General features: G+C 42.0%; 1 protein-coding gene across 2 annotated transcripts; it reads left to right on the top strand.

Moving 5' to 3' along the window:
• Positions 1-471: 471 nt before the first annotated feature.
• On the top strand, positions 472-23,443 carry LOC101159319 (polyunsaturated fatty acid lipoxygenase ALOX8-like). Of its 2 annotated transcripts, XM_078952438.1 has the most exons (19): positions 472-604; positions 696-864; positions 942-1,140; positions 1,280-1,361; positions 1,561-1,683; positions 1,775-1,875; positions 2,368-2,525; positions 2,615-2,758; positions 10,362-10,565; positions 10,649-10,735; positions 10,814-10,983; positions 11,427-11,548; positions 12,349-12,399; positions 14,814-14,864; positions 15,265-15,315; positions 17,377-17,427; positions 21,355-21,455; positions 22,710-22,880; positions 22,965-23,443. In XM_078952438.1, exons 2-19 carry the CDS (start codon positions 718-720, stop codon positions 23,142-23,144), a joined length of 2,193 nt encoding a protein of 730 aa, XP_078808564.1. In that variant the 5' UTR covers positions 472-604; positions 696-717; the 3' UTR covers positions 23,145-23,443. The 2 variants fall into 2 exon arrangements, with proteins under 2 accessions (XP_078808564.1, XP_078808565.1); XM_078952439.1 differs by lacking the exon at positions 15,265-15,315.
• Positions 23,444-25,031: the final 1,588 nt, after the last annotated feature.

Genomic DNA, 25,031 nt, shown 5'->3' on the forward strand with positions numbered 1-25,031 from the left:
CTGCAAATATGTGTTCATTTGACTTTCTGTTGTAATTTTCGTTTGATTGTTTTGTTTGTTTCACTGCTGATCGATCAATCGGGTGTTCGTGTAGCTGTTAATTGTCAGACTTGCTTTGTGAAGTCTTCATGTTATTTCTGAGAGGCAGGATTGTCATTTTCACTTTCACGTGTTTCTTCCATCTGCCGACGGTGTCGCCGTTTCTCATTTCAGCCGTTTTTGTGCGTACGCCTGGGTCAGAGCTTGCGTGAAGGACCGCACATTTTCCCGTCAAGTTTGCTTTTTATAAATCTCAACTATTGCGTAGAGAGTGGCGTACGCCTTCTTTTGTGCGTACGCAACGATTATAAATGAGGCCCCTGTACTTTTGTGTGTTTGCTTGGATTGATGACTGCTGTTGATACTTTTGTACTTCTGTGGAATCTCAGATGCTTAATATGTTTAAACATGTCTGAAGTTTCCTCATCACAGGTGACAGTTGGCAGGTGACAGACACCCCCCCTCACCAAAAAAACAAGGTTGTGTATAAAAGACCAAACCTGCCGAGACGTTTTATTCCTGCAAAGGAGATCTGCTCAAGAGTTTGTATCCTAAACTCACAGAGGTAAGAAAAGCTTATTTCAGATCACCTGGATTTCCTGGAAAACCTTAAAATACTGATCATTCATTACTGCTGATTGTTGTTTTTTTCCCAGAGATATTGCATTTTGACACAAAATGGTTGACTACAAAGTGACTGTTTGGACTGACAATGCATCCCCTTCCTTCACCTTACACTTGGTCTACATATCTCTGCATGGCACAAAGGGGAAGAGCGAAAGCACAAGTCTTGGCCACTTGTCAGAGTCATTCAGCAAGGGAAATGTGAGTGAGCTGATGATCATGCAGCTCTGAGCTCTTCCTGTGTCAGAAATTCTGAAGCTTTTTCTCCTGATTTGTAGAAGTCAACAGTCACTGTGAGCTGCCCTGAAGACATCGGGGAGCTCGAGATGATAAAGCTTGAGAAAGGTCGTATCAGCTGGACTCAGTGGCTCCCTGGGATGGTGGAAGTGGAAAAAACTCAGAGCAAACAGGTCTACAGGTTTCCCATCTACCACTGGATCTCTAATGGCAATATCAACTTGTTCAGAGAGGGAAAAGGTTTGTGTGTTTGAGTCAATTTTCATATTGAATTGGTTGAAAAAAGGTGCTTAAAATTTTACCAGAAGCACAAATAAAGAAATGCCCAACATCCACCAAACAACAAGAGACATTTGTGTTGTTGTCGTCTTTTATTTAGCTGTGTTGGACTTTAAAGAGACAGATCAAAATCTCAGAACTGTCCGGAAGAGGGAGCTCCGAGAGCAGCAGAGCATTTACTGGTGAGAAAATCTACTCATCAATGCATTTATCTCATTAATTCACATTTACATGAGAAAATACAATTCTTTTAGTACATAGAAAAGACGTTCTTAACTAACCTTTTCTGTTTCTTGAATAGGGATGTTTCAGTGGTTATACTCATTTTTAAATTGTGCAGTTTTTTTGTTTTTAACATTCCTGCTCTTCTGTTTTCCTCAGCTGGGATGTCTATAAGGAAGGAATTCCGGAATGTATGAAAGAAGACTCAATTTGTTCACTGCCTCATGATGACAGCTCCACCATTGCCAGTATTATTTCAACTGGAATGGAGCACTTAGATGTGTAAAGTTCCTGTTTCTTTTCTGACGGATTTTTCATGTCACAGTTGTTTTAGGTTAAGGAATAACCTTTTTGTTGTTTTTTTTCTTTGTAGTATATATCAGAGGATTCTTGGATATTTTATGCGTAATAAAACATGGAGCAGTTTTGAGGAAATTGAGAATTTCTACAAATGTCTAGTTCCTCCAACACCAGGTATTTTGTCTTTGCTATATTCCTACAACTGTACAAATGTTATTGATTGACGTCTTTAATAATATTCAAAACTTTTTTTTCTACAATTGTAATGAGCTTCTGTCAGAGCAAGCCATTTTGCCTGCAAGAAGTGTCACCATGTTTCAAACATGTTCTTAATCTATTAAGTTTTTGTACTTCAAGGAATAGCTGTTTTTGTAATGCCACTGGCCTAAAGTGCATTTTGATCTGCCCAAAAAGTGTAATAATTTGGCACACCAAGTGAAACCGTCATAGAACAGCTGATAGTTTAACAGCTGACTGGAAATAAAATTGATGACCTGACAGAAAATTTCCAATGTGACTGAAGTTTCTTGTTAATGGCAATATTTTCTTAATATTTTAATTTGTCTTTCTGATTACTTGTTGTGTTATGAGTCTACATCAGTAAGAATCCAGGTTTTGAAGCTCTGCATTTCAGCACACAGAAGTCAAGCTAAGTTGTTCTTTCAGTCCTCGAAAACTGGAGGAAGGACTCCTTCTTTGGATACCAGTACCTGAACGGGATCAACCCCATGGTGATCAAACGCATAAGAAGCCTTCCTGATAACTTTCCTGTTACTGACAAAGTCATCCAAAATCCTGCAGTCAGTCTGAACTCAGAAATGGAGGTAAACATCAACACAGTCAGACACTTTGCTTGAGTTTAGATTGTCCATCTGCTTCACAGAGCGACTCTCTCCTGCTTTCATTTCAACAGAAAGGAAACATTTTCCTGTGCGACTACAAGATTCTGGACGGAGTGGAAACAAACACCATCAACGACAAGAAGCAGTACTTGGCTGCTCCGCTTGTCCTGCTCCACCAGACTGAAGAGGAGATGATGATGCCCATCGCTATTCAGGTGATGAAGCGAGTGCTGCAAGATGACAGATATGGAAACTCAGATCTCTAGTATCCCAGTCCACACAAACTGAAACCTGCTGGAAACATGTAGCTTTGAGTCTTCGGTTGGGTCTCACCAAAGTCTTGTAAAGGTGAGATTCCAGTGGAGTGTTCTTCTACAGCAGAGAAGAGAATGCAGATAGCCCCTGACAGTATGTATATCAGTGAGATCCATGGAGTGGGACCTTGTCTCTACCTGATTGATGATCATAGGAGAAACAGTCCAACAGTCTGTTAGTGATGCTGTGACTGCACATCCAAATGTATTCATGGTAATGGATCATAGGAGGATAAATCTCAGACTCAGATGTTTGACTTTCAGTTGCTCTCCTCTCTGTTCACTACTCTTAATTTTTTATAGAGATTTATGAAGCCACCAAGATGATAACATTTAAATTAACGACGGCTGCGGGGTCTGGGGGTGGGGTGGGGTGGGGGGTCTTGTCGGCCCTGCCTTGTGGGGGGGCATACTGGGGGAGGGGGGGGGGCACTATTGGTACGGGGCAGGGGGAGTTGACGAGTCGGGGTCTCCGCTGAGGCCATCGGCGGTTTCCCCGGCCGGTTGGCTGCCTCGGTCCCGTCGAAGCCTGACCAGAGCTCTTCTAGGGCCGGCGTTTGGGGGTGGGGGCCTGGGCTTGCTCCGGGGGGGCAACGCTTTCTGGCTCCTCTCTCTCTGTGTGGGGGGGGTGGTGCTGGGCCTGGGGTGTCGGCGCCTCCGGGGGTGGGGCCCCTGGGCTGGGTGGGCCTGGCCCCCTTGCTGGGGGGGGGGGGGACAGCTGTTTGACCACCGGGGGACAGTCTACCAGCTGTCCCCAACTTACCCCTTTCCTCATATAACCTCATAATAGGGTGAGGGGGTGGGGGGCTTAGCCTGCGATGAGCCTTGGGGGGGGGGGGGGGGGGGTTTACTAGGCAGTGGCCCCCCTCCTATGGTTGCCGTATGGAGTGGGCCCCCCCTCTTTCGGTTTTATTTTGCACCTTAGACATGTAGGGCCCTTGGTAGGGGGGGTGCTTGGACATCACTGCCAGCAAGCAGCGGATGTCCTCCTAGCACCCTACCCGCCAATTTTAACCGCACCTTAGACATTTAGGGCCCCTTGGTGGGGAGGCTGAGGGGACGTCACTGTGAGTAATCAGGAGATGTCCCCTTAGTGCCCTACCCGCCAATTTTAACTGCACCCCCCTTAGCACACACACCCCTCCCCCCTCAATATATACATCCCAACATAAACACACACACATGCACACACACACCCTCTCAAACACACATACACGCACACACATTTTGCAAGGAAGGTGGGACCTAGGACCATCTGTCCCCTGGTGGGGGGTACGGGCCCCTTTGCAACGGCGGCCGTGTCCCCGGGGTGCCGGCTTCCTGGGCCCGGCGGTGCTCTCTCCGCGCGGTGGGGGGGTTCACATTACATCTGAGCCGGGAGTGTTCGTATCCCTGGGGGGTGGGTTCTGGTCCTTGCTCCTGTGCGCTGGGCCCCGCCAAATTTCCAACTGTGGTCGGGCCATATTTACAACACCCCTTGTGGGCCCTCTTTTTTCCCCGGGGTTCCCCCCTCTTGGGCGGGGGCGGCGGGCCCCTGCCTCGCTCCTCCCTGGACCAACCGTGGGCCGGGCGGATGGCTGCCTGGAGTGCGGAGCGGGTCTCCCTTGGGGGGTCCTGGCTCGTACCTGGGGTTGGGGCGGGGGGATGCCCGGAACTCCTGGGTGGTGGTGGGGTGCTCGTCTGGGGCTGTGGGCGTCCTTCTCCGGTGGGGCCCTGCGTTGGGTTCTCCCGGCGCGGCGGGGGGGCTGCTCTCCTGGTTGGGCTGGGGCGGCGCTCTCTCTCCCTCCGTGCCTCCCTGCTCTCTGGCTCTGGGGGCCTTGCGGCGGTCCTGCTGGCCCTGGCCTGGGTGGCGGGCTTGGTCGCCCGGGCGGCGGTTGTTCCCTGCCTGTTCCCGTGTGGCGTTGGGGGGATTCCGGCTGCTGCTGCTGCTGCGGTGGGGGTCTTGGGGTGGGGATGGCTGGGCACTCTCCCTCCTTCTTTTAACGTTCCACCATCCATTTTAGAAGAACATAAACACTCACCTGAGCACAGGTGTTAGCTCACCTTTGCACTAACAGTTTGCATGACTGAATGACTGAAATATTTCACACTAGTTGGTTTTAAGGCATAAGTATGCGTGTGAACACTATCTGTTTTGTGTACATGTCGACAGGTGGACATTTTTGCAGCTAGCAGGTGTGTTTATAACATTTGAGTGTGTGTGTGGACAGGCTCCGCCCTTTTTGTACTACATTTGAACCTTACCATAATGATTAACAACCAGTAAACTTGTTGCTTTATGCTGCTTCATGGTCTTATCCCCCTTCCCCTCCTATTATCACCCTCCTACCCCCCTCTCTCTCTCTAACATCACTCCCTTTTCTTCCCTCCTTTCCTTTTCCGTCCGGTCCAACACCAAAGATTTTCAGACATGATTGAAATTAATAAAGTCTGGCCTCAATTACAAAAGGGGTTTACTCAGACATACCTTTGGTTTGTCTGAAGATTAATAACCCCTCTTGTTAAAGTAAAATCTGTCCAACACAAGAGGCCCTCAGCTCTCATCTTTCTGCCCAGCTGTTGGACAGGACAAGTTAAAAAATAAAAATAAATAAATAAATAAATAAATTAACGACAGAAAAGCAACAGGTGTGTTACTGTTTCAAGAAGCGCACCAAGACAGTACCCCCCACTCAACAACCGCCTCCAGGACGCCGATCCGGGTGGGCCAGGTAAAAGTCTTCAGTCAGGGAGGGGTCCAGAATGAGGGAGCGGGAGATCCAGGACCGCTCCTCAGGACCGCAACCCTCCCAGTCGATGAGGAACTGGAACCCAGGGCCACGGCGTCGGACATCCTATACCCGGCGAACCGTGAAGGCGGGTGGAGGGGAAGCGGACGGCGGGCACAAAGGACTGACCATAACAGGTTTGATTTGTGAGACATGGAATGAGGGGTGTAGCTGCAGGGAGGTTCAGACGGACGCAGGAGGGATTGATGATCCTGTCCATCTCGTGAGGTCCAATGTAACGTGGCACCAGTTTCCGCGAGGTGGCTTCCGTGCCGAGAGCCAGACCCTTTGTCCAGGCTGGTAAGTGGGTCCCACTACCCTGTGCCGATTGGAATTCCTGGGCCGGAAACAGAGGTGGTGAGTACCAGAGTGCGGCCTCCAATGGAGATACCCCAGTAGCGGAGGAAGGATGAGCATTGTGAGCCTACTCTATCCAAACCAGAAACTGGGACCAGTCCTTTTGATTTTGTGCTGCCAGACAATGGAGGGCTGCCTCCAGCTCCTGATTGGCCTTCTTAGCTTGGCCGTTAGACTGAGGTGGTAACCAGACGTGAGACTGACCGATGCTCCGAGGGCAGAGCAAAAGGCCTTCCAGACTTGTAAGATGAATTGGGGTCCCCTGTCGGATAAAATATCTGACGGGATGCCATGGTGAAGGAACACAAAGTTGACCAGGGTGTTAGCAGTTTCAGTGGGGGTGGGTAGTTGAGGAAGGGGAATAAAATGAGCCATCCTAGAAAACCGGTCAATAACTGTGAAAATGACGGTTTTACCATGAGAGGGTGGCAGACTGGTGACAAAGTCAACTGCCAGGTGAGACCAGGAGCGACTACGTCTAGGTAGTGGTTGGAGTAATCCAGCTGGGGCAGAGTTCGAAGACTTAGAGCGGGCGCAAGTGTTACAGGCTGCGATGTACTCTCCAACGTCTTTCTCCAGCGAGGGCCAGAAGAACCTCTTGCAAATTAGACTGATGGTCCAATGAACTCCGCCATGACAGAACACTTTAGAAGCGTGCCCCCAGGAAATGACCTCTGACCTGAGTGAAGATGGGACAAACAGAGTGTCTCTTGGACATGGTGCATGGTCAGGCTCCTTACCTTGCGCTTGTAGGACCCTGGTCTCAATATCCCAAGTGAGGTTTCCAATAATGCAGGTTTCAGGTAGGATGGTGGAGATGGAATGTTCAGATGGGTTATATTTGCGGGATAAAGCATCCGGTTTGACGTTTCTACTGCCAGGTCTGTAAGTGATGGTAAAGTTGAAGCGGTCTAAAAACAAACACCATCGGGCTTGACGTGAGTTTAGTCTTTTAGCGGGGCATAAATAAGCCAAAGTCTGTCCATACTATTAACGGTTGTTCCGCCCCCTCCAGCCAATGACGCCACTCTTCTGGAGCCAACTTTATTGCAAGTAATTCCCTGTTGCCGACATCATATTTTTGTTCTGCAGGGTTTTAATTTACCTAAGGATTCCTCCTTTTGGGAGAGGACAGCTCCAACGCCGGAGTCTGAGGCGTACACCTCAACAATGAGTTGTCAAGAGGGGTCCGGTTGAATGAGGATGGGAGCTGAAATGAAAAGTTGCTTTAGTTTGTCAAAGGCTGCTTGTGCATCTGGTCCCCAATGAAAAGAATGATTAGTGGAAGTTAGTTTGGTAAGAGGAGAGGCGATGCCTCTCTCTTGTAGTTCCTGATGAAACGGCGATAGAAATTGGCAAACCCCAGAAATTGCTGTAGTTTCTTGCGGGTGTCTGGGGGTTCCCAGTTACTGACTGCCTCAATCTCGGATGGGTCCGGTCGAATGTGTCCTGCTTCAATGATATATCCCAGAAATTGAACGGAAGAGACATGAAATTCACACTTGACAAAGAGCTGGTTTTCTAACAGTCTTTCCAGTACTTGACGGACATGATTTTCGTGTTGGGTGATTTTGTGAGAATAGAGGAGGATGTCCTCCAGGTACACAAAAAAGAAACAATTGAGGAAGTCACGGAGTATATCGTTAACCAGTCTTTGAAAAATGGTGGGTGCGTTAGTTAATCCAAAGGGCATAACAGTATGTTTGTAATGACCAAGTGGTGTGTTGAAGGCAGTTCTCCACTTGTTGCCTTCCTTGATACGTACGAGATGGTAGGCATTACGTAAGTCCAGTTTAGAAAAAACGTTGGCTTCTTGGATAGAATAAAAAACAGATGAGATGAGGGGAAGTGAACACTTGTCTTTGATAGTAATAATCACTTGTCCTTCTTTTCGACAAAGAAGAACCCAGCTCCCACAGGGGACGAAAACATACGGATGGGACCCAGGGATAAAGCCTCTTGAATGTAATTTTCCATGGATGTTTTCTCTGGGCCGGACAGATTATAAATTTGCCCTTGGGAAGGGGAGCACCGGGGAGGAGATTTATGGCGCAGTCATAAGGCCGATGAGGTGGAAGAGCACAAGCCTGGGTTTTACTAAAAGCTGTGCTCAAATCATGATAGCAGGTGGGAATTTTTGACGGATCAACATTGTCTGGGGAGTTAACAATAGGAGTGGAAATAGTGGGATCAGCGGACTGAAGGCAGTTGGCCATACAATAACCACTCCAGTTCAATATCTGTCTATGTGTCCAATTTTACTGAGGATTGTGTAATTTTAGCCATGAAAACCCTAAAATAATGGGGGTATGATTAGACTTAGTTATCAAAATTTGAATGGTTTCCCTATGATTGCCAGACGAAAAATGGGTTTGGTACAGTGAGTTATGCGGGAAAGATGTTGACCCCCTAGGCCAGAGGCTTTGATGGGAGTATCTAGTTGTTCTGTAAGAGAGAATTTGGAGACGAGGTCGAAATTTATCAGACTTTGTTCTGCACCGGAGTCTATGAGGGCCTGAAAACTATGAACTTACGATTTATAAGAGATCTTGAGAGGTAAGAAGAAGTAACTACAGACTGAGTGACGCACAGCCACCCGCGGCCTGCCTTCTAATGGGGGGTTTCGGGAGTTTAAACGAATCGGGCACTGATTAACTAAATGTCCCTGTTTGCTTGCCACAGTAAAAACAGGAGCCCTCTTCGTGACGCTTTTGGCGTTCTTCTGTGGACAGTTTTGAGTGTCCAATCTGCATTGGTTCCTCAAACGACTTGGGAGAAGGAGTGATCTGAGAGCGAGAGGGAGAGCTAAGGATGGCGGGGGTGGTTATGGTATTGTGAGATTGTTTGCATTCATTGAGCCGCTCCCGAAGTCGGATGTCAGCACGGAGGGCAGCGGTTACAAGCTCTTCAAATGTGGTGGCTTCAGGTTGGTTACAAAGGTGATCTTTAATAGGTTAATTTAAAGATTTATAAAAAACACCTTTCAGATGTTGATCGGGCCAGCCGGCTTCTACTGCTAGGATGCGGAAATCAATCACGTGATAGCTCACCGAACGATTGCGCTGCTTAAGGCTTAGCAGCTTACAGGTGGCCTTTCCTGTTTGCGGGGTTGATGAAAAATTAACAGGAACTCACTAATGAAACTATCATAGATGAGTGTAGAAATGGGGTTGGCCGAAATGTATGCTTGAACCCATTGTGGCGCTTCATTGCGAAGGGAGTTAATGATTAGCGTAATTTTGCTATGGTCGGACTGATAGTACCTAGGTACTTGCTGGTAGATCAACTGACACTGTAATAGGAAACCTCCACAGACTTGAACATCTCCTAGGAAGGGTTCCGGTTGGAGGCTGTAATTTCCCGGTGACGTGGCAAAAGTGGTAACAAGATTGTCACAGGAAGGTTGAAAATGGGCAGGAACTGTTGGATAACACGATGAACCAGTTATTTCATTAAAAGTTCGTTATGTACCGTTGATTCGTAAATTAAGATCCTCTTGAATAGTTGTAATCCGTGAGATGGCGTTGGAGTGAAGTTCCAAAAATGCTCTTTGCTACCAGATTGTGTGACAGAGTCCTTCCGAATCAGCTGGGTCTGGAGTTTGGCCAGTTCGTTCTGTCATGGCAAGCTAGGCAAGGCAGACCCAGATGCTGGACGCTGGAAGGAAACACAAGGTAAGTAAGTTGGTAAGTCAAGTTTAATGTAATGCGGGGTGGCTTGAAATCTTGAAGAGGCTGGAAGCTGGAGAGCAGCAGGTGAAGTTGCTGGGGGCAGCTCGTGACAGTTGTGGCTTGAGAAGAGGATGGTGATTGGAGTTGGATCGTGGCGTGGCTGGAGGTCAGAGATGGCCCGAGATGTGGTCTGAGCTTCTTGGTGTTCCGAGAGGTTATGTGGCTCAGGTAATCTGATGACTCAGGTGTCCACTCCTCGTCAGAATGTCCTGAAGGCGAGGCAACACAATAGTTAGACATGAACATGAATACTCTGGCAAAACTACTAGAAGAGAGACCAGGTTATGCACCATCAGGGGCAACGAACTGGCAATGAATGCTGGTTCAGGATCTCCTTAAGTGAGACAGGTAGGTGATGAAAATATACAATTTTGTCCCGATATGAATTATAAAGCGCAGCACGTCTGTCTTACACTTGATGTTTTGACCGGCCCTCGTAGTTCCCGGCCAATGACTGAAGAGATCTTTAGTCACATGGTTTTGTTTGCAAGCTTTGGTCCCTAACAGAGTGGGCCATTTGATGCCAGTCTGAAAACAGACCAAACGAAAGGTTCTGGACTCGATCAAAGGATTTTTCCAGACTGAATACACCCTGAGGTTCATTATCACTGATGATTAGGATTTGTTGTGTTTGGTCTTCTCCTGCAGCTGAAGCAGAAACCCGGAGAGGACAACCCCATCTTTCTTCCCTCTGACTCTGAGCTGGACTGGCTGTTGGCAAAGCTGTATGTGAGAAGTGCAGATTTCAACCTGCATGAGCTCAACTATCACCTGCTGCGCACTCACCTGCTGGCTGAGGTCTTTGCCGTTGCTCTAAAGAGAAACTTACCCAGAGTTCATCCTGTTTACAAGGTACCTGAAGCTGATGCAGCAGTGTCTTCATGAGCTGGAACGCTCCATTCCACAGTAACCACTGCTGCACATTTCTGTTTCAGATCCTCATCCGTCACACACATGACACTCTGCAGATCAACGTCTTGGCTCGACAGAGTCTCATCTCTGAGAATGGAGTTTTCACCAATGTGTGTAGAGAAGACGGTCACAAGACTTCATTATCTAAGTCTCATGGAAAGTTTGTAACTTTTCTGTCTGCTCTGTAGTATATAGTTTCCGGGGGAAAAGGTATGGACACCATCCTGCAGAGATCTCTCTCCAACATCACCTACAAGTCTCTCTGCATACCTGACGACATCAAGGAGCGAGGTCTGGAAGATGTGAAAAACTTCCACTACAGAGATGATGGACTGGAGCTGTGGGACATCATGCACAGGTTTCCAGGACGTTTCTATCCGTCATCATAGTCCATGTTAGAGACAGACAGTACAGAGGGAGTTCAGGCTTTCTGCTTTGTGTGGATGAAGTGATGCTTCAGAATGAGCTGAGGTGGAGATGATCCATGAAGGAGCTACAGGTCTGACAGTCTGAAGAACAGAAGTTAGAGATGAACAGGCTGGCCTGCTGAAGACTCACCTCCTCTCTACTCCACTGTTCTCCATTTTAAGCTAAATGCAGCTTATTATGGTCTGTGTGTCTGCAGCAAACACAACTGTCCATCAAAAGGGTTTTAGTCCAAGTTCAGATCAGAAAATAAACCTCACATTTCCTCACAGTTCTTCCATGTGGCTACATAATAAGTAGAGTCCTATTCATTGTTTCAATGATGAATAATGAATGAAAAGAAAACATTTTGCTGACTGTTTCTGTTTCTCAAAGCTTTGTAAAGGATACTCTCAGCTACTACTATAAGGAGGACAGTGACGTTAAAAAAGACAAGGAACTGCAGAAGTGGATCCAGGAAATCTTTGAACATGGATTTCTGAGTGAAACAGAAACTGGTGAGCAAATCCTCTCAGTTACCTCAGCTGGTTTCCTTCAGGGGGCGATAGAGTGTAACCCCCATTTACCCCACTTATCCATCTTCTTCTCTTAAAGCAGGGGTCTCAAACTCATTTTCACTGAGGGCCACATCAGCATAGTGTCTGTCCTCAAAGGGCCAGATATAACTTATACATGTAACTAAATGCAAGGAAAAATAAATGTAACTACTCCTTAATGTTAAATAACTTATTGTTTATTTATTATAACTTTTTAAAGCGACAATACAGTTGCATAGAAAACATGTATGCTTGTTACTTTAGCATAAATCCTTTTACATTTGATTCTATCAGGTTAGGTTATATGGACAGTGTTTCAGTCCTAATGTATAGTTGCCCAAACCCATATTTCAAGTCTGATTCCCCCTAGATACGAATAAATACACACCAATTTTTATTTTTTATTTTAAGAAATTAAAAACTCTTGCGGGCCACATAACATGAAATGGCAGTGGAAACGGTGCACAGTGGTCGAGGAAAGCGCCATGAAAACCACCTGTAGAAGGACAGCTGGTAGGACATGGGCAGAATAGGCATGCCTCTGCCCGCAGGCCTTGAGTTTGACACATCTGTCTTACATGAGCTATTTTTAAGTTTTTTAGTACATTCATTAATCAATTTAATTTTGGGTTTATGTCTCTAGCATCATCTTACATACCCCCCCCCTCCCATCATGTAAACTTTATTTAAAATATGAAACAGATGTTTATCTATTTACCTGAACGTCTGAAAGTGATGCAGGTTTTATGTTTAATCTTCAGGAAATACAAAGAATTCTACTCTTACAGAAGAGCTCTTCAAAGAAAAGATCGGTGAGTAAATCCATTTAGTTACTTTCATCTGCCTTCTTTCATGGGGCGATACGGCCAATCTCCAGATTCAATTTATTCCCCTCATCTTCATCCTCTTCTCTGACATGAACAAATCACAACTTTTTTTTTAATAAACTTTATTGCACATTATGCCATTTTACAAGGATGCACTTTTAGGTATGGAATAAAAAACACAACTGCAAATATCAAATACACATATGTCGTAAAGAAATAACAATAAACAGAAGTACAAGAATAGAAATAGAAGTAAGCCAGGGGGTTAAACTCTACGAGAAACTGCTGAATCTATCGCATACAGATAATGTTCTGATTGTTTTTTGCTTCTCTGTATTTCGAATACTGTTGATATACTGATTTAACTCATAGGAGTTCATGAGAACATTTCTTTTTAAGTAATGAGTTCTGTATTTCCACATGAAATTAAAAAGCATTTTGTCAATTTCTTTGATCACTTTATCATCATGTAAATCCAAAGCTGCGTATGTTACACTGTAAACCCGAATAAGTTACCAGAACTTAAAAAAATTAAGGCAATCATTTGCCACAATTTGTTTTTGTTGATTAACTTAAAAGTCTGAGTTTTCCATAACATGAAAGGTTTAATTGTGTGCTACTCCATTCAGCTACTTAAAAGTGTCAATTTGTGCAAGTCAAGTATTAACATTAAAAATAACTTACATTTTCCTTTTAAGACAACTTAATTGTCATCAGTTATTATGGCTCGCAGTTTTGAGTTTTAAAGCCACAGGAATAAGTTTGCATAACTCAAAAAAATAAGTAAACAACAACATAATTTTATCTTAACAGAACTCATTTAGAACTATTTATTAGTTAAATTCTTGTGCAGGGATAATCAATTACTTTGCCAGTAAACTCAAAACCATGCTTTTCAGAACTTTAATGTTTTTAGGCAAATGATTGCCTAAAAAAGAAGAGTGACGGTAACTTAAAAAGCAAAATGTTGACATCTGCTTAACATTGACTCACTCCCTTCTCTGCAATGCTAAAATAAAAAGAAATACTCTTAAATTTAAATAAAAATATATAATATATATATAAACTTAAATAAATAAAAAGAGATAAACCTTTTAAATACATATTTAGATTGTAATCCTACAAGGAGTATATTACTTGACTAATTATTTGTTGATTAAAGGAGACTATGCTTCTGTCTAGTTCTTCCATTTATTTGAACACACAAACAGCCAAACAGCATGGGTGTCACTTCTGTTTCCAGCTCTCTCACTCATGGTTTTCACATCAAGATTCCCCACTTCCCAGAAGTCTCAGGGGCTGAAGGCGGGGCTAACCCCCAGGTCGCTACAATATTTAAAAAAAAAAGAAATTCAGAGCATGCGGGGCAGCGAAATGTTTAATCCACGTTTTGTAACAACAGAAATAAGAAATCCAGGATGCTGTACTTAAACCTATAAATTACATGTTAATTATGTTTTTAAGTTTAATTTACTTAACTTAAACATATTTCTTTTAAATAAAAAATTATTAGTTACATATACTCAAAACAGGGGATGATTGAGTTAGTAGAGCTTCTTTAAAAACTGAGTATTTGCTACTCATTATATTTAATTACTTTGAATGTTCGTGTTGACAGTGTAGGCTAGAAATACCTTCTGCTTTGCTGAGTAAAATCCTTCCTCTGAAAGATAGATCTCTGGAGAGCCACTGATTCAATTTCTTCTGTGTTTTTTCTATTATTGGGTTAAAATTTAGGGAGCTTCTTGCATGTTGTTCTTTTGTTTTTAAAAAACCTTAATATTTCACTTCAGTTTTAATTGGAAGATTATACAATGTGGTAGCAGCACATTCTTTAATTACCGTTAGATCAGATTCATTCACATTTAAACAAAGGCCGGAGGACTTTGAAAATGTCCCAATAACGTCAAAAGCAACAGGAATTTGCTTTTCATTTTTTAGAAAAAGTGTAGTGTCATCTGCAAGTAATAATTAGTTCTTTGTCACTGAGATCGATACCTTCTACTGCACTCGATTTAATGTGATCTGTTAACAGTTGAGAAACTAAAAGGAAAAGATATGAAGAAACACAACAACATTGCCTAATCCCTCTCTCTAGATTAAATCTTGGACAGGTACCACCTGCTATTTTAAGAGACCTATTACAGATTTGTATGTGTGTTTAAGTTGATGCAAAATGAATTTCTGTTCTACTGTATCAAATGCTTTGTAAAAATCAGAAATCACTACTTTCAAGTTATTCAGTTTATTCATTAATGCCATATTTGGTTTTTGTGTCTGGCATCCTCTTACTGAAATACTTTTCATTTTTTATCTAATCATGTTTTGAAGAATAAAATAAATGTTTGTCAATTTACACTAATGTAAAAAAGTGATGCAGATTTTTTCCCCTCCCCAAGTCCTCAAAAGTCAATCAACACAGGAAGAAGAAGCGTCCCAAGAAAAGAGTGGTGAGTAAAAATGTTTAGTTACTTTCATCTTCTACCGTCAGGGGGAGATACAGCCATTCCTCTGGCTCCACTGACTTCCCTCATCTTCATCATTTTCTCTGACATGAACTATTTTCAAGTCTTCCAGTAGATTCATCAATCACATTTTTTGGTTTATACTTCTATTATTTTTTCACAGAAACACTTTTTTATCACTCTTTATATCATGGTGTGTTCGTGTGTCTGTGTGCGTGTCTGTGTGTCGGCACTGTTCTTGTCTTGTTTTTAAATTTGATTGTATTTTATGCATAGCACTTTGAGTGACGTGTTGTTGTAAAAGTGCTATATAAATAAAGGTTGATTTGATTTGATACATCAATGTATATGAATGATGCAGATTTTTTTCTGCTCAAATCCTCAGAAAAAGGAAAGGAATCATCACCTGAAGAAGAGCCGTCCTCAGATGATCCTGGTGAGCAAATCCTCTCAGATACTTTCATCTTCATCTTCATCATCATCATCAATCCCATTTTTTGGTTTATGCCTGTAGTATTTTTTTACAGAAATACGTTTTCCTTTTTTTATCTAATCATGTTTTGAAATATTAAACAAGTGTTTATCAATTTGATGAGGACCAGGGGGCGGGAACACATTACACCCATTTTCAGTTCTTTTATTGGTTTATAAATGCTTTTGTGGTCTCGGCCTTTCATATTTATGAGATATGATTTTAAAGTATGAGCCCTCGCAGACCCTGACGTCCTCTGATACAGGCCTCTTGGTTATCCCAAAAGTTAGAACTGAAACATACGGCAAAGCCTCATTCAGTTTTTATGGACCTCGCCTGTGGAACCGCCTCCCATCATGCCTCAGGGCCACAGAGACTGTTCATGTTTGTAAAGGAAGGCTTAAGACTTACCTTTTTAATTTAACTTTTAGTGGAATTTTATGAATTTATTTAATGTTTTAATTATTTATTTTCAATTTTTACAAGTTTTATATGTGTATGTTTATACATTTATTTATTTATTTGTATTTATTTTATATATTTATTTTCAATGTTTTTTTTAGTCTCACTTACCATTTTATATGTCTATTAAGGTTTATGTACTTATTTGTTTCTTGCTCTTGTTTTAAATATATTTTAATTTTAATTAGATTCCTTTTACATTTTCTGTGTAACTCCAGAGTTTTCCTCTGAGGGATCCTCCACATCAGTGATGACCCTTCTCAGTGAACAGGGTACCTGCAACGGGATCTCCCAGGTCTGACTCTTTTGATCGGATCTGGGGGGTTCTGTGGTAGTGTACTCCGTAAACTTGGGTGGGGGGTCACTGATGTTGACATGTCCCCAAAATATCGTTTTCCCACTTCAGGGTGAAGCCAGGTCACTGCATTCCATCATTTTATTACTTTTTTTTATCATGGTGTGTGTCTGTGTCTGTGTGTCAAGTTAAACCTTAAATAACTTATAATATTTTGCTCTCCATAGAAATATATTCTGTCAAAATTATACAAATATGAACATGCTGCAGAACAAAACAAAGAAAGCCTGGAAATAATAATAATAAGAAATAACAAATCAAATAATTCCGTTTTCTTTGCTCTTTTATCATTGTTTAGAGCTGGACTCCTGCTTCATTTTTAGCAATAATTTCTTAATGTGTGACATCCTGTGTGTGTCTTTGTGAAACATATCAGAGGGATTAGATTAAAAAAAAAAATTATTGCGAATACTATTTTTAGGTCTTATAAAACATTAAAAACTAAATCATAGAACTCATCAGTGGTATTACTCCAAAAATATTTGGCATTTCCCTAAATTTGTGCAACAACAACAGCAGAAATCCTCCAAAAAACCTCAATCCATAAAAAATGGTCTGCGCCCACCAACCCTCCCCCTCCCCTTCCCTCTGACACACACGGCTCCGTCTCTATGACGGGAGGCGCAGCTGCGGCCCAGAGTTGATTGTCAGATAGAAAAAGACTCCCGATCACCTGTTAGTGTGATTCAGCCAGCCACTAGTGAGTTGCGCCCCCTCTCGAGTTTTTTGACTTATGTCCCAAAGACTACCGAGAGGTGTGGGCGCAAGCGTTTTGCAGCAAAGGGCGGTGGTCACGTGCGTGTCGGGTCTGCTGTGTCGGAGCAGGGAATTGTGGGAAATAATCCCCATTGTCTGCTTTTGTCGAATTTGGGTTGAGCACGGGTGTTTCTTCTGCCTAATTCCTTTTCATAAGCCTGTTATACATAGTTTCAGTTTTTTTTGTGAAGTGTGAAGAGGGAATAGGATGAAGACATTGTTAAGAGTCTAATGTCTTTAAATAAGAGCGTAAAGTGTTGGCAGCTGCAGGCATGTCAAAATAAAAGCTCAAAGCTTTCTCTTTGAATTTAGTAGCATGTTATGTGTAATGCAACGGGCACGGAAAATGCCGCCCCCTATGAACCGCACCCTGGTTCACCGCCCACTTTGCCCATATCAAAATTTGCCACTGTATATGAGTGATGTAGATTTTTTTCTTCTCAAATTCTCAGAAAAAGGAAAGGAATCATCACCTGAAGAAGAGGCGTCCTCAGATGATCCGGGTGAGCAAATCCTCTCAGATACTTTCATCTTCATCTTCATCTTCATCATCATCATCATCATCAATCCCATTTTTTTGGTTCATGCTTCTAGTATTTTTTCACAGAAACACTTTTTTCTTGTTTTGAAGTATAAAAAATGTTTAACAGTTTACATAAATGTCTGAAAGAGATGCAGGTCATGACCTACATCTACAGCTTATAATGGCAATTTTCCCTGATTACATATTTTAAATGTAATCTATTCCAGTATTCCATCCACTGTAATTGACATTTTCAGTTACTGTAAACGTATTAAGTTTTAATTAATTTTAGCACATGTATTGCGACTTCTCCACCTTTTTATTTTACTCTGTTCACTTTATTAAGTTGACATTTTTCCAATCTTCTTCCTTGCTGCATTGAAGCTGTTTCCGATTAACAAACTTTAAGATGATGGCTGGTTTCTCCTGGGGAGCAGTCGGCAGATTTCAATGAATATTATGTCTAAAGAAATTCTTTAAAAAATGTTTCACCTGTTTCTGCTAGGGCTGGGAATCACTGGGAACCTCAAGATACGATACGATAACGATACATTGCTCACGATAACGATACTATCACGATATGGCGATATTGTGATAGTCGATAGATCTCGTCTCTAACAACTCATGATATATCAAACTTTAAGAAAGAAGAACTTGAAAAACTGTTTTTTGGAAATTATTTACCCATTCATTTTTTAAACACCATGATGATAAACAACTTGTGTCCTATTTGGTGTAATGACTAACAGACTTTTGTATAACATTGCTGCAATCAGTAATACTCTATTTTTGACAAACAATGACAATTTTCATTTGGAAATATCTGTACAATTTGGTTTTAACAATAGTCAACATGAACAGCAGTGTCATTATTTAGTATAAAATTGCTGTAAACAGGATAAAAAATGAATAAGTCAAGTAGCTGCCAGGCACATTGGTATTAACTTTTGAAAAACAAAACCATAGCCATTGCTTAATTTAAACAAATAGCTGTGAATCAGATATTAATTCTGTGAACAAATTATAGTGTCTTTGTTAAAAATAAATGACACCATTTAGTGCAAATTCTGATTTGATTTGAAATGGTTTATTTCAAGCAATTAAGTAGAAATAATACACCAAACAATATAATCATCAGTTGTACATTCATACAATAACTAATCAATTGTAGGATAAGTAGACATATTAATAAATATTGCTTGAAAGGGAGTGGAAGGAAGCGAACTTATATAATCCCACCCTGTTATACTATAACCATTTTATTACATGATTTATCAATATCCGGTTCCCAGTTTTTATCAGACAGAATTAAAAATCATAAGGTATCAATAAAGCACACGACAAAGATGGATTACTTAATTATTATGTAAAAAATACCTATTTTAGAAATCAACATGACAAATGCAGATCAGTCATCTAAAATATATGCAGATTAAGTTACTTATAAAAGCCATTAATATGAATAAAACATAATACTATATCAGTAAAATTGACATAACACTGTTTCAGGAATTTTCAAAGCAAAATTTCATCAAGTATCAAAAGTTAAAAAATTGTGCAAAATTATGTTACATTAGGAAAGATTTTTGAATCAATTTATGAATTTTTGGAGCAAGTGAAGTAATATCATATATATATATATATTTTTTTTTATATATTAAAGTAATGCTGTAAGGGAAAAAAATAAAAGGGTCCATAATCTGTCGATTGTCCAAGGTTGGCATTTCTTCTTCTGCTGAATAACAGCTGATCTTCTGGGTTCAAAACAGTTAATAGTTCTCTTTGATGTTATGTCTGCAGACATTAGATTCAGGTCCATATCCTTCTTCAGCTGATATCAGCTGCGGTGAAAGTTGAGGTCAAGTTGTCTGCATGTCAGAACTCTCTGCTGTTATTCAGGTGACGTCAGACGATGAAGAAAGTGATGAATCCAGGTGTCATATTTCTTGAAATTATTTGGCTCTTCGATTTATTACTGCATGTTGTTTCAGACAACCGTAATCAAGCGCTTCTTAAAAACCTTCATGGTGTTCACAACCAGAACCTTGGCCCGGTCCGGTGGTTTGACGTAAATCCTGCAGCCTTTAACCCAAGTGTTCTCAATCTGCTTACGCTTCCTGAGAAGCCTGGCATGTTTGGAGATTTCAGCATTCCTTCTGGTCAGATGGTCGTTCAGATAAACAGTAGATCCTCTGAGATTTTTCTTTTGATTCATCAGAGCTAGCTTATGTTTGTGATTCACAAACCTGATGAGGATCGCTGGTTTATCCGTCTCCTTTCTCCTGGGGAGCAGGTGGCAGGTCTCCATGGTATTGAGATCCAGGGAAATCTAAAAGTAAACATCTTTGTGAACAACACGTTTGGGGAAAAGCTGCATGCGATGTATGTTTATATGTTCATGTATTTTTGAAAATCACAGGATTTGTAGCATCAAGTAGCCGCTCTTCTACCGCTGCTTTGAGGAGAAGGGGGCTCTAAGGGCAGGGATGCCTCTCTTTCTTCCGTTTCCATCTCAACTATAGCTCTGGTCTGGGCGTACAGAGTAGGGTTCCTTTTTTCAGTATTTCCGAGAGGGAATGTCAAAGCGTGGCTATAATGCATTCAATAAAAACCGAAATCCCTCGTTCTCCACCGCGCTGCAGGGAAGGACAGTTTTCCATTTGGTATTGCCGCTGCTCTGTTTCGCAGAAGACGGCGTTAGCTTCGTCTGGGAAAAGGTATCTGTGCAGGGCTGTGTCGGCTTCAGGCCAGCAGCAGCCACGGCTTTCTCACACAACTCCGGGTGATGCAGCTTCAATGTTGCTGGCGCGTCTTTTAAGTTGCTGCTTTCGCTTCTCATTGTTTTTCCCCTCCGCCATCTTTGTTTGAATGTGTATTCTTCTTCGTCCGCCCGCAACAGCCAATCTCGCAACGAGAGCCCCCTCTCGACCCTCCGAAGAATTGTCTTACCAAAGGATTGCCAATATAACGTTTTACGGGGTCTTTCAACGTAAATAAAAGTTCGATAGTTGATGAAGACGTATCGATAATCAATCGCGGGACTAATTATCGTAATATATCGCCATATCGATATTTTGGCACACCATTAGTTTCTGCACAGAGCTCTGCTTCTGCTCCTCAGATCCTGAACATCTTCCTGGGTCTTTTTTTTTTTTTTTTTAAACTTGTTCTGTCCAACAGCTGAGCAAACAGATTAGAGCTGAAGGCTTTTTGTGTTGGACAGGTTTTACTATCACAAAAAGAGGTTATATAGCTTCGAGAAACTAGAGTGTAGATTTGTATAAACCCCTTTTTGTCGTATTATTTTTTATTTATTTGTTACAGTTAGTGTGTGTGGGGAGGGAGAGGGGAAGAATGTGAGGGGAGGGTGGAAGAGAGTAAAAGGAAGAAAGATGAAAAGGTGGGGGATACAAGCACTGATTTGAATAAGTCATTAATTTAAGCTGTAACAATTATACCAGATCTGCTGGAAAGACAAATGTTACATCAAAGGTTAAAATCTGACACTAAGATGAGCGAAAAAAAACTGTCCATCAATACACTGTAGGTAAGGAGGAGGGATGGAGCAGACAGGGAGCAGTGTGGCAGTGTGCACGTGCACATCTTCCTGGTTCTAATTTCTTCCAGAAGGAAATTAAGAAACTTATTAGCAGATTTGTCTGTTGCTGTGGTTATTTTCTTTTGGGGGGGGCATGATCAGGAATTGCTTTTCGCAATGTTTGCGCTTTTTGCAATAAATCAAGTTGTGAAGTTCAGCTGCTCTATGTCTCTGTGGCGTTGTGGCTTCTTCCCAGAAGTCCAGATTCATGATGAGGAAGAAACATTCATCATCACAAAGAGAAATCCCCAACTAGATCTGTTTACCTCAATCTACAGAAGTGATGCAGTCATTTGTTCCAATCCACAGGAATCCCACAGAAGTTCAACACTGTGGATGAGCTGGTCAAGTTTGTTACCATGGTTATGTTCACCTGCTCTGTGCAGCATGCAGCCATCAACTCTGGACAGGTGAGTGCTGCACAATGCTGTAGCGGTTAGCACTTTCACCTCACACTGAGGAGGCTGTGGTTCAAATCCCAGCTGTGTCCTTTCTGTGTGGCGTTTGCATATTCTCCTCCTGCGTGTGTGGGTTTTTTTGGGCTTCCTTCCTCAGTCCAAAAACATTCTTCTTAGGTTAATTGGTGTCTTTTAATGTTCCTCAGGTGTGAGTGCGTTTGGTTGTGTGTCTCTGTGTGGTTCTGCAATGTCCAGCTTTACCTGTTAGTCGCCGGATAGGCTCCAGTATTCCTGGGACACCGGATGTGACTAAAGTGGGTTTATAAAAGGGATGGATGGATGGATTGTGTACTATTGGACCTATCCTTGGATTGAGGAATTATACTACTGTATATAATTTTTTTCTAAAAAAAGGTCAAGCTTTTTCAAAAAGAATTGCCCTTAGGGGATAAATACACTTGTTTTAATTAAGTTAAATTGTTGGCTGGACATCTTTGACTGAAAAGAAGAAGATTTAGCTCTTTAACTATGGAGTTAAAGAATTTCATCGCGAACACGCGAACCAAAATCAACTCCAATCAACACTAACACAATCATGGGGGAAAGTAAACATTTCTTTACGCCGGTACTACAACAAATTACATCAAAAAATCTCTTTAACAGCAGTAAATGTAGATTAAATGTGCAACGAGTAAACGATTATTCAATTAATTGATTTATCCAATCAGATTGATCTGTTATAGGCAAGAGTTTAATTAAATTAAACCGCTATAAAATCGTTTCAAAATGAAATCCAATGGATGATAATCGATCTAGGAAAATACTACTTGGATTGAGACAAGGTAAATTTATTTTACTGAAACGTAAAAAATGACTATCACAGAGGACAACACACGTGTGATGTCATCTACACGGATCATTCCAGTCCAATGTTCGGACAGACTTGGAATAAAGTCATGTGACCATCCAGTGTCTAGAATATTCTAAGAATGTTCCCTTTGGATTCTCTGGATGTGGAAAAACAACAGTGGTGAACTTTAGGAAACTAACATGTGAATGGATTTGACATTCATTCTAGTTTACTTGTCTGTTTGGGCACATATTTCACTTCCACTTGATGATCTGGAAGAAATCCAAGAATCTGGAAAACCTCCCCTTCTAACAGCTGACTCAGAAATTCTCACATTGTTTAAATTTTATGACATTTCTGCAACTTTAGGAACAATCTTCTTCTGAAGCAAATGTTTCTGCTTTTCATTTCTGCAGAATGACTATTATGGATTGATGCTAAACGGCCCCTCCACCATGCAAAAGCCCCCACCCACCAAGAAGGGAGAGGCGACCGAGGCCTCAATCATGGAAGCACTGCCTGACACTCAGACCACAAGTCGCATCATGGGGGTAGTTAGGTTGCTCAGCAAAGCTCCCAGTGATGGTGTAAGTACATGAACTTCATGTTTGTCTGTAAGTCAGACAAATGCTTGGGTTCATTTTGACTCAAAGCTGGTTTTGTTGTTTCAGAAATTTCTTCTGGACTTCCATGAGGAATATTTTATAGAGAAGGGTCCTTGCAGCGAAATCCAAAAGTTCCAAGAAAAACTTAAAGCTTTGAGCAAAAAGATTGAAGACAGGAACAAGGACCTGCCGCTACCGTACAAATACCTGGATCCAAAGTCTGTGGAGTGTAGTGTGGATATATAGAGAGCAGACCACAGCAGGAGACCAGCTGGAGATATTCACTCTTTCACTGATTTGCTTTAGGATGATTTCATTCCTTTTTTCCTGTTTTCTTTATAAAGAAACTTGTTTGTGACAGAAATTAATTGGGGTTTTTCTTTGCAGAATTGGTTCATGCTGCAGTTTGTGTTTGCTGTTTGACGGTTTGATGTGTTAAACCAACACTGTAGTTCAACAGTGATGTTATTCCTTTAATAGTTTCTCCTCCTAAAAATCAAATGTTATCTTTCCTAAACTCTTGAGGCAACAATAAATAAATCTTCTGGACAAAGTTCTTCTGTGTGATGCTTTGAGCTGGATAAAGTTGTAAAGGAGTGACAACGGAAGTTATTGGTGGGGCGGCTAAGGGGGGGGCGGGGATCTGAGCGGGGTGACTGAAGACTATGGCACAAGGGAAAGAGCTGATGTGATAAAACACATCATCAAAATTTACGATAACTTAATACTGATGATAGTCCCGGTTTTTGTACAAACTATTTTAAAGTCGATACAGTTCTGGATTAGATGAAGCGGCGCTCTGATTAGAACACGTTGCCCGTCACATACCACACTGCAGCGTGTGAGTATTGCTGTACTGACAATGTTTGGCTCCACGTGTGCATGTGGGCAGTCTTTCTCACATCTAAAGAACATAAAGGCCAACCTACAATCACGTTTAACGGATGGAAGTCTCATGAAGCTGAAACTCACCACGTATCAACCAGACTACACCATCAGATAAACCACCATGCAGCACCAGAAGTCACATTAATGCTAAGTGTAGGAAAGAAATCTTCCGCTTTTCAGTTCTTTCCATCCATGCGTGTTTGGTAGTCGAGAGTGCTAAAGCAAACAATGATTCAACCGGATTAAAAATACACAAAGTTTATTGCCCTGACAATAGTTCTAACCTACATACCTACATACGCATAAGTTACATGCGAATTACCTGTAGGTATTCCTGAGAACAATGGAAAACTATCAAAACAGTCCTTTTAACTCTGATTCGTCAGCTGATAGCCCGCCTGCTTCCTCTGGCCAATAGCTGGAGTATCAGCCTCTGGATTCGTTCCGCCCTGCCGTCGGACCAGATACGAGGGTGCACTCGGTTCAATGATGAAAAGAGTCCCCATCAACCATTCCTGGATAACGTTAGGTTCCATTACCGGCATCCAGAGCGAAGGTCAACTCCAACCTCCACATGAGAACACGAATTTGAACACTTTCCCAAGGATAAGATGTTCAACCCAGATGGTAGAAATGTAGTACATGGCATATTTATTGCTTCTCTGGATAACTCCTAGATTTGCACAAAGAACATCTTATTTCTTCACAGAGGTGTGCAGGGGGAAAGTTTACTGCTTCAACCATAAAGCATAAAGCAGGGGTGTCCAAACTACGGCCCACGGGCAAACTGTGGCCCGTGGGTCTGATTTTATTGGCCCACAGCAAATTTTGAAAATATAATTGAATATGGCCCGCATATGGCGCGGGAGCTCAACGCTGTTGCACTCCTCAGTTTGAACACTAGATGGAGTCGGTCACAGAAAGGTGTGTTGTGGAGTGTGTGTGCTGAGCGGGGCGTGCCACAAGCAGTGGCGGTTTTTGATATGAGCGAAGTGGGCGGTGGACCAAGGCGGCCTAGCTGGCCCGTAGCGTTACACATAATGTGCTTCTAAATTCAGAGGCAGCTCTGAGCTTTTATTTTGACAAGAAAATACAACAATTATACACATATAATGTACAATAGAATTCTGAATACAGAACAAACATGTTACATTCTTTAAAAAATTCTAATTATTAATAACAAACACAAAAGGGAATAAAAAATAAAATGAAACAAAAAAATAAAAAGAGAAAATGCGAGAGTAA

The sequence above is a fragment of the Oryzias latipes genome, chromosome 9 (assembly GCF_053564925.1).
Source record: "Oryzias latipes strain Hd-rR chromosome 9, Olatipes_Hd-rR_3.1".
NCBI classification, from domain to species: Eukaryota; Metazoa; Chordata; class Actinopteri; order Beloniformes; family Adrianichthyidae; genus Oryzias; species Oryzias latipes.

Excerpts from the sequence above, each read along its gene's own strand:
- LOC101159319 (XM_078952438.1), top strand. The coding sequence starts at position 718 with ATGGTTGACTACAAAGTGACTGTTTGGACTGACAATGCATCCCCTTCC. Across the intron at positions 10,566-10,648 it reads GAGTTCATCCTGTTTACAAG|ATCCTCATCCGTCACACACA; the intron begins GTACCTGAAGCT and ends TTTCTGTTTCAG. Across the intron at positions 22,881-22,964 it reads GCAAAGCTCCCAGTGATGGT|AAATTTCTTCTGGACTTCCA; the intron begins GTAAGTACATGA and ends TTGTTGTTTCAG.